The following is a 9,791-nucleotide window of genomic DNA, read 5'->3' as shown; positions in this document are numbered from 1 at the left end:
TGGAGAAATGTGCGCACATTATCTGTGACAGAAGTGTTTTGAGCAACAGAAAAATGCCCAGTGCCAACATGTTGTTATTCTCTGAATAGGTTTGTAATATGAATTAATGTATTATTGATTTTCTTTTTCAAATATATGGGAAACAGTTATGCCAATGTAATGAGCTAGTAACAGGCCCTGTATGACCGGAGCAGGAGCTGTGTTCGCATTACCGGCAGTAAGTCAGACCTGTTCCCAGTGCATGTTGGACTCCGCCAGGGCTGCCCTTTGTCACCGGTTCTGTTCATAGTTTTTATGGACAGAATTTCAAGGTGCAGTCAGGGGTCGGAGGGTGTACGGTTTAGGGACCACAGGATCTCATCTCTGCTGTTTGCAGACGATGTTGTCCTGATGGCTCCATCAAACCCGGACCTGCAACATGCACTGGGACGGTTTGCAGCCGAGTGTGAAGCGGCTGGGATGAGAATCAGCACCTCCAAATCCGAGGCCATGGTTCTCGACCGGAAAAAGGTGGCTTGCCCTCTTCAGGTGGGTGGGGTGTCCTTGCCCCAAGTGGAGGAGTTCAAGTATCTCGGGGTCTTGTTCACGAGTGAGGGAAGGATGGAGCGTGAGATCGACAGGCGGATCGGTGCAGCGGCTGCAGTGATGCAGTCGCTGCATCGGACTGTTGTGATAAAGAAGGAGCTGAGTCGAAAACAAAGCTCTCGATTTACCGGTCAATCTACGTTCCCACCCTCACCTATGGTCATGAGCTTTGGGTAATGACCGAAAGGACAAGATCGCGGATACAAGCGGTCGAAATGAGTTTCCTCCGCCGGGTGGCTGGATGCTCCCTTACACACATGAGGAGCTTGGAGTAGAGCCGCAGCTCCTTCATGTGGAGAGGAGCAAGCTGAAGTGGCTCGGGCATCTGTTCCGGATGCTTCCTGGGTGCCTCCCTGGGTGAATCCCTGGGTAGGTGTTTCGGGCATGTCCCACCGGGAAGAGGCCCCGTGGAAGACCCAGGACACAAAACATAAAACACTGAAGAAGAAGAAGAAGAACGTGTGCGCATTCAATTCTTTTCCGCTTTGTTCTCAAGGGGCTTTGAAGACAATGAAGCGTAAACGGAGTGGTACGGGACGCTTTTGGTGGCGGTTGGCAACCAACTGAAAAGTAGTGATGGGTAAAGTGAAGCCTCATGAAACAGCGAAGCATTTGAACCAAACGTTTCAAGGCCCGAAACACAGTTCGAAACACAGCAACTACAGAAGAAGAATAAAATCGAAAGTCTAGAGAGTCTAGACCTACAACTACAGTAGGTGGCGGTCATGCAACCCTTGGATACCAACCACCATAAAACACCAAAGAAAAAGAAGTCAGCTCCATTCAGAAAGTAGTCTGTGTGTGACGGTCGTGGACCTGCAGTGGCAAAATAGATCCACAGTGACGAGAAGTTAAACGCCAATTCTGTGCTGTCCCAGAGGCTGTGAGGCGGTGTGGATACTTTTTTATCTCCCAAAAAATGTAGAAGATCTGGTCTATGCACTTCTTGACTGATACAAAACAGATTAGTTTAGGCTTTCTCTCCTCTCTCTGTCTCTCTCTCTCTCTGTCTCTCTCTCTCTCTGTCTCTCTCTCTCTCTCTCTCTCTCTCTCTCTCTCCCTCTCTCTCTCTCTCTCTCTCTCTCCTTTTTATTACGCTATATACTCTTTCTTTTTTTTTACATTATGGCGTAAAACACATACTTTGAGGACTTTCAACTACAGTAGGTGGCGGTTAATGCACCTTTTCAATTGGCTGCCATCAGCCATTAAAAGTAACACAACAAGATTAGTTCAGCCACGTTATATTAACCACTCAGCGTTTATTGTCTCTGTTTACATAAATAGGCCTATCAGCAGAGCTGAATAAAAGGGAGCCAACATTTGACTAGATACATTTTATTGTCCATTTAAAAGAATTTGAGAGGTTTACTGTCTGTTAAACGTTGCTGCCACCTTGTGTTGAAAGAAGTTAGAGCAATTCTGATTTCTCAAGTAATTTCTAGTTATTTGTAGCTGAGCCCTTTTGCACTCTGACAAACGGAGACCAATGGGTTTGAATGCGATAATGACATACTCCCAGATGGGACTCAGGAGCTAGATTTGCCTATGGTCTTGAGAGAAATGTCAAGGCAAATTTACAAAGGTTGTAAAAAGTTGTTGTCTAAACAATATGACTCTTTTTGAAAGTTCATACAAAATATGTATAGTTAACAAGTATGACTAGTATTAGATCGAGTGCTTGTGTTAAACCATTGACTTGGTATTCATACAAACACACTACTTCTATTTATTTATTATGGGGCTGTAAAAACACAATTGACAAAATTTATCTATAATAATAATTTATCTAGAAAATGTAACTTTGGTCTTTTTCATCTTAAAGATAACATCCTGTACCACTGTAAGATATTATTTCCCCACTGATCCTATTTATTTTAGAAGAAATGCTTTATACTGCTGTAAAAAATGACCCATGGTCAAATTTGACGTTTTGAACTTTTAAGTTTTTGACGCTTACTAATCAAAAGGCACTCAATATGTTCTATATAGGTTCTAGACCTGGTCATTTCTGACCTGAGAAATACTTGCTTGTATACGTATTACAAAATACTGGCCAGTAATGCAGATAACACCAATGACACCAAAACGCGGTACAGACACGTTTTAGCAATTATTTAAGTTAATAGTTTATATTTTTCATTTTAATTGAGCACATTGTTTAGCCCAGGTAGTAATTGTTTAATATTAGAGAAGTTTTTAAACAGATAAGTATATTTCTATATGCTCACTATAAGGGTAAGAACTAAAGGTGGGGACATGGGTGTACAAATATGGGCTGAATTAAGTGGTTTTGGCTAGATTGATGCGCTTTGTTTAAATATATCTATATATTTGTTACAGGACTGGAAAGATTATCATCTTTTTGATAATGAGCCTCTGGTACTGCTTCTGGGCCACTCCCGCGCATGCGCACCGCCTCTCCTGCCTCCACTAACAGCTCACTAGCAGCACACAACCTGGACAGACTCGGTGTTCCCCAAACCGCACCGAAACACCCGGCTGGAGCGATGGCGCTGGTATTTGGGAAAATCTTCGTGGGCATTTACGTGGAGATAAAACGGAGCGACGGTACGTGCAGTGGGGCCCGCACCGCGCACGGCTCTCATCCGGGTGGTCTGGATGAGAGCAGCATCCGCCAGGGCAGGGCGGTCTGTGCTAGCGCGCTAAAGCATCCTTTTTGTGACACTACCTTTGGTCCGTTTACTGTGTGTACATTTAGACGACCACACGAGCTGATTTAATTATTGAATCAACCATCAAATAATCTCCCCTCGTCGTTATGCACTGAGTGATCACCGGCTAACTCAATTTACAGCCTTATCGCGTCGATTGTAACATCTCTTACTATCTCATTTTATTTGTGTCTTGTGGTTCTTAATAATAGTGTCTCTCAGTTGTTGATTAAAGCTGCAGAATGATCCTGTCAGGGCCCGCCTCACGTGCTGCTGATGCCGGGGCCTCTCCCCCTTTGCGGCATCCAGTGTTTAAGGAACACACCAATACGAGACTTTCATTATACCTTCTTCTCATACTTAACATTGATGACTTTTAATGTCATCAATGAAGCTTTGTAATCAACTCATTTTGATAAGAACCACACCCAGAAGGATCATACTTTTATCTCTTAATTAGTAAAACAATGACAAATGAATGTAATATTGTAGTTTCTTGATGTATTAACGTTATTGATTATAATATGGTATTGATTCACTGCTCACTGCTGTAATGTATGGTTCAAGAAGCACTTTCCCTTCGTTATAGTCAATGTTTCTTTGAACTAGATGAGACCCATGTTTTTCCCCTCTGCAGGACGGATACACCAGGCCATGGTCACATCACTGCATGAGGACAATGACAGTGTGACAGTGGAGTGGATCGAGAACGGGGACACCAAAGGCAAAGAGGTCTAACTGCGAGACGTAGACATTACTTACATGTGTATAAAGGCAGGCCATTATGATGAAAACCATATCATTGTATTCTTTTCTTTTTCTTTTGAATCCAGATTGACCTTGAAAGCATCTTTGCTCTGAATCCAGACGTTGCCCCTGATGATGAGATACCACAGAGCCCCGAGACTCCGCTTCCTCCTTCCTCTATTCCTAAAATCAGCAAGGTCCCTAAGGTCAGCCTCCACAAGCAACATCTTTTTTAAACCTTTCAATTTAAACACATTATTATGTAACATCTGAGTATTTTCAGATCCTATTGCTTCCGTCTTTGGGCATTACTTACTTACTCCCTTACTTACTTTGAATGTAAACTGGACGCTTTGAATGCCGCGGTGTGAACGGGCCATTACTCCTCTGAGTCCTAACCTCACACACACCAAAACTATACAATACAATACAATGACAGCACTATTTCACTCTACTGTCCCACAGCCAACATTACAGGACTGTCAGATGCAACTGAGCACAATTCAAAAATAGTTACATACCCAGAGCATACGCCGACGTACTGCAAACCCTGCTTAATGCACTGTCGTAATCAGTTTTTGTTTTATTCTTCAGACAAGACGAGTTACGGCAATACCTAAACCTGAGAACACCCCTCGGGAGAACAGAGGTAAGTTTTGCCAAACCTACAACACTTATAAATGGATTTTTATTTGCTTTCCAGTGAACCTTGTCTGTTTTGACATCCATGTAATGTGTTATTGTGCTCCTCAGCGGCTGCCATCGGCACAACCCGGGCTCGGCCCAGTCAACACAGTCAAGTCTCAGAGCCTCCTCCACCAGCGATAGCGCCACAGTCAGCCTTCAACCAAACACTATTACAGCAGCAAAATGGTAACAAAAGGATTTATCTTGTATAAATGACCATTCTTTCCCTCAGCCGTTGGACTCATGAACACTTCCTAAACACCTGTCACTTTAACTATCATTTAACCATAATTTAATCCATCACTCTCTGCACTGTTCACTTTCTGCACTACACGTATAAAACTGTAAATGTTGTGTATATAGAAAGCCTATTTGTATTTCATTTTTATCCTATAGCAGATTTAAATTGTTTTTTTTATTGACTTATATAGGTTGTTTTATCATTGTTCATTGTTTTATGTTGCACTGAATCACCAAAGCAAGTTACTTTGTTGGGGAATTCTGTTCATAGCAATGGCAATAAACCTTCTCTGATTCTGATTCTGAAAGAGATAACCTGATTGTCATGGTTTAAATTGTTGCTTGTCTAATTTTTTGGTTTATCTGTTACAGCTCGAAAGAAATCTAGTTGTGTAAAAGAGGTTGAAAAACTTCAAGAAAAGCGCGAAAAGAGACGACTTCAGCAACAAGAACTCAGAGAAAAGAAAGCCCAGGTATGTGTTTGAGGAACACTGAGTTTCTATTGCTGTGTGCTTTGAATTATTTGACACTTTCTTTTCTTATTAGGAAGTAGACGTAAATTTACCCAACTATGAAATTATGTGCATGATCAGAGATTTCAGAGCCAGCCTGGACTACAGGCCCCTGACCTCTAATGATCTGGTAAGTCATATCAAAAGCATTTTATTTATTACATTTACTTACTATGAATTATTGAAGTTTTAACTACAACAACAATAAAAACAACGTCTTTATTTTGCGCTTTAGATTGAGGAGCATAGGATATGTGTGTGTGTACGAGCTCGACCGCTGAATAAAAAAGGTAGATTTTCTATTGGCTGTTTTAGTTAACATAGTAAATCCAATGCTTTCATGTAAACATCTGCCGCCTGTTTAGAGCTATCAATGAAGGACTTAGATGTCATTACTATCCCAAGTAAAGATGTCGTTATGGTTCATGAGCCTAAACAAAAAGTTGACCTGACGCGTTACTTGGAGAACCAAACTTTTCGCTTCGACTACACTTTTGATGAGAACTCCACAAATGAAATGGTTTACAGGTATGAGATTATTGTCTGCGTGAGCATTTTATCATGACTTCAAAACAACATCGACTGTGATCTTCACCAGGTTCACGGCGCAGCCTTTGGTTGAGACCATTTTTGAAAGAGGAATGGCAACTTGTTTTGCTTATGGACAAACGGGAAGTGGAAAAACACATGTAAGTAATGTTTATGTGTGTGATATGTTGTAAATAACATTACTTAAGAATGCCCATGTTTCAGACAATGGGAGGAGACTTTTCAGGGAAGAACCAGGACTGCTCTAAAGGAATCTACGCTCTGTCAGGTGAATTATGTTAAACCTTTCATTGCTTGTGTGTGTGTGTGTGTGTGTGTGTGTGTGTGCGCGTGTGCGTGTGTGTGCGCGTGTGCGCGTGTGTGTGTGCGCGCGTGTGGGTGTGTGTGCGCGTGGGTGTGCGCGTGTGTTTGCGCGTGTGTGTGCGCGTGTGGGTGTGTGTGCCCGTGTGGGTGTGCGCGTGTGTGGGTGTGCGCGTGTGGGTGTGCGCGTGCGGGTGCGTGCATAAAAAAGTTGACAATATATAATATCTTTTCAGCCAGAGATGTCTTTCTTATGTTGAAAAAGCCAAACTACAAAAAGTTAGATCTTCAAGTCTTTGCCACCTTTTTTGAAATCTACAGTGGCAAGGTTGGTAATACACACTTAATATGTATGGCCATATACATTTACCTTTATGAATATATTGTTTAAATAAACAGTTGCTTTTGTCTTTAAGGTCTTTGACTTGCTAAATCACAAGGCCAAGCTGCGGGTGCTGGAGGATGGGAAGCAGCAGGTCCAGGTGGTGGGCCTACAGGAGAAAGAGGTTAAATGCACAGAAGACGTTCTCAAACTCATCGAAGTGGGAAACAGCTGCAGGTGACCTTCAACACGCCATATGTTGCAGCCACAGTATACTATATCATTATTGACTATGAAATAAATAATATGGTTGTGTTTTACCCAAGAACTTCTGGGCAAACATCGGCAAATGCACATTCCTCCAGGAGCCATGCCGTTTTCCAGATAATTTTGCGAAGACGGGGAAAGATGCATGGAAAGTTTTCTCTTATCGATCTGGCTGGAAACGAGAGGGGGGCAGACACATCCAGCGCAGACCGCCAGACTCGCCTCGAAGGAGCTGAGATCAACAAGAGTTTGTTGGCCCTTAAGGTGTGCTACTCAGTCCTGAAGTTCTCTTACTGTGTCGTCCAGAAAGACAACTATATTGAAATCCTTTTCCAGGAGTGTATCCGGGCTCTTGGACGAAACAAACCTCACACTCCATTTAGAGCAAGCAAATTAACCCAAGTACTGAGGGATTCCTTCATTGGAGAAAACTCAAGGACTTGTATGGTATGGCAAAACTAAAATACATCATTTCGCCTCTAGTCTTAAGTATGGTTCAGAGCTTTGATTATTATTTATTTCATGTTTTTGTTCAGATTGCTACAATCTCCCCAGGAATGGCGTCTTGTGAAAACACTCTGAACACCCTGAGATATGCCAACAGGTAAACATTTGGTGGTTTAGCCACAGCCTACAGACCTTGATATTTCTGTCTTTTCCATCTTCAGAGTCAAAGAGTTTGGCATAAGCCCTTCAGATATCCCTTTCACACAGAGCGGGGGAGGAGGACGGTCTGAGTCGTCACCCACTTATGAGTATGGCCTATATTGATTGATTATATTGAACAAGCAATAGAAATATTATTCTAAACAATTTAAAATGGATTTATCAATGCAACCAGTAATAACATAGCATACAGCATTCATTTGATGTTTTTTAGTGATGATTCTGGACTGATCCGAATTGTTTGTTGTCAGGGTCCAAGAGCTGTCAGGGGATCCTTTTGCAGTGATGGACTGTCATCAGGCTGGACATGTCAACCAGCTGGAGGTGCTGGAGGCCCAGTGGGGAGTGGGCAGCTCCCCACAGAGAGATGATCTGAAGCTGCTCTGTGAGCAGAATGTAAGGAAAATATCTTCATAAGAAATTATTTGTCAGAAAGCAAAAAGGGCCCATATTATGGCTACAGTGTTGTTTGTAACCATTTAACCAAAGTTGTTCCCTTATGAAAAAGATACCACTTTTGTTTTGTTTCACAAACACATTTTAACACTGCATATTAATTTAAAGTCCATTTCCTTTCACTTTACTTTTAATGTTACCTATTTCAAAGTCCCAACAAATATATTTAAAAGACCTAATGTTAAAATGTTTTGCAATGTTTTAGGAGGAGGAGGTTTCCCCACAGCTCTTCACTTTCCACGAGGCTGTATCTCAGCTTGTGGAGATGGAGGAGCAGGTTCTTGAGGACCACAGGGCTGTGTTTCAGGTGAACAGTTCAAGCAACATTCATTTTATCTGTGCAAATCTGAGTTGCATGGATTATATAAAGCTTAAATGTGTTCACAGGAGTCAGTACGTTGGTTAGAAGATGAAAAAATGCTTTTAGAAATGACAGAGGAGGTAGACTATGATGTTGAATCATATGCAACTAAACTCGAGCAAATTCTGGATCTGAAGATCGAAGTCCTCACTGAGCTGAGAGGTAAGATACAGTGATGAAGACACAGTGAACATTGTGGAGCAACATCTCTAACCCTCTTTTGTTTCAGACAAAGTCAAGTCTTTCCGCTGTGCCCTGCAGGAGGAGGAGCAAGCTAGCAAACAAATCACCCCAAAGAGGCCTCGTGCACTATAGACAGATCACACAAACACTGTATGAAATTATATAATTTGAAATTTCTTTTAACCATATCATGCGTCATGGTCAGCCTGACAGGCTTACTGTTGTTAAAGAGCTGAGATTTCTTAGCGGTTTTTGGTCAAATCCTAATGCCTTTGTGAGTTTCTTTCGTTTTATAACAATTTCCCTTTGTAAAAAGAGCACATTTAAAAAATGTTATTTGACCATTGCGTTTATGTTTCATCACAAGTTTTTTGTTTGACCATAACGATTATGTAACATCACAAGTGCTTCAATATAAGAAAGCATGTAATATTTATATTTTTTGCACAAATTTCTGAGAAAATGTTTGCCTAATTCAGAGAACTGTTGTACATTTTGAGACAAATTTCCTTCCCATCCATCATTTAATCTTGTTTGTATGCAAAAGAAAACAGGCAAGATGAGGGCATGTTGTGTCTGTGTCTAAAATGAGCCAAAACAAGCGTGTTTGTGTCTGTGTGAAGTAAAGAAATGAACATTAACTAAACAGATTCACGCTTGTTGGATCGTCCTGAGAGGGGCACTGCTGTCAAGCCTGAGAAATGAGAAAAATGGAATCGAGAATCAATTTCATAATAAAAGCAACACGTTATTGTGTACCTTTTTTGTGTTTTTCATCTGAAATTTCTGAAATTAACCTCTCACTAAAACTAGACAACACATAAACACTGTATTACCAATAAATAATATTTATTCCACACCAGTGACATTGGCAAAGTGAGCTCTATCTGGATACAGTTCACACTGTTGGAACAAGGTCAAAAGACCTGAGTACTTCTGAGGCTGAGGTCAATAAAATAAATGATGACAATTTAGCTAAAATAGAAAACTAATCCTTTATTGTGCATTAATCAGCTAGCATGTACTTGGCCCGTTCAAACCTTAAGGAATAAACATTTCCTCATGTAAAATCAATACTATCTAGTAGGCAACTTTGATTTTCACGTTACTTCTACTTACTGCTGATCTTGCTGACAACAAATCCTTAATACATAATATAGATGGATAAATAAAATGCCAAATAAAACAATTAGGCTACTTAATAAAAACATGAATTATGAATATTCTGATGGCAAAGTGAA

At 41.1% G+C, this 9,791-nt stretch overlaps 1 protein-coding gene across 1 annotated transcript; it reads left to right on the top strand.

Annotated features, from left to right (window-relative positions):
* Positions 1–2,939: 2,939 nt before the first annotated feature.
* On the top strand, positions 2,940–8,822 carry LOC140367724 (kinesin-like protein KIF2A). The gene is made up of 21 exons (XM_072454338.1): positions 2,940–3,156; positions 3,898–3,992; positions 4,094–4,213; positions 4,602–4,656; positions 4,761–4,880; positions 5,307–5,407; positions 5,481–5,576; positions 5,682–5,736; positions 5,812–5,974; positions 6,045–6,135; positions 6,200–6,263; positions 6,532–6,623; positions 6,712–6,854; positions 6,944–7,148; positions 7,221–7,331; positions 7,421–7,488; positions 7,553–7,639; positions 7,802–7,946; positions 8,212–8,313; positions 8,394–8,529; positions 8,597–8,822. The coding sequence occupies exons 1-21, from the start codon at positions 2,994–2,996 to the stop codon at positions 8,680–8,682; spliced, it is 2,298 nt and encodes a 765-aa protein (XP_072310439.1). The 5' UTR covers positions 2,940–2,993; the 3' UTR covers positions 8,683–8,822.
* The last annotated feature ends 969 nt before the right edge of the window (positions 8,823–9,791 follow it).

This window comes from Eucyclogobius newberryi, unplaced genomic scaffold (assembly GCF_026437365.1).
Source record: "Eucyclogobius newberryi isolate DKJ021-1_F unplaced genomic scaffold, fEucNew1.0.hap1 SCAF_2, whole genome shotgun sequence".
NCBI classification, from domain to species: Eukaryota; Metazoa; Chordata; class Actinopteri; order Gobiiformes; family Gobiidae; genus Eucyclogobius; species Eucyclogobius newberryi.
This window is presented reverse-complemented; position numbering and strand designations above follow the sequence as displayed.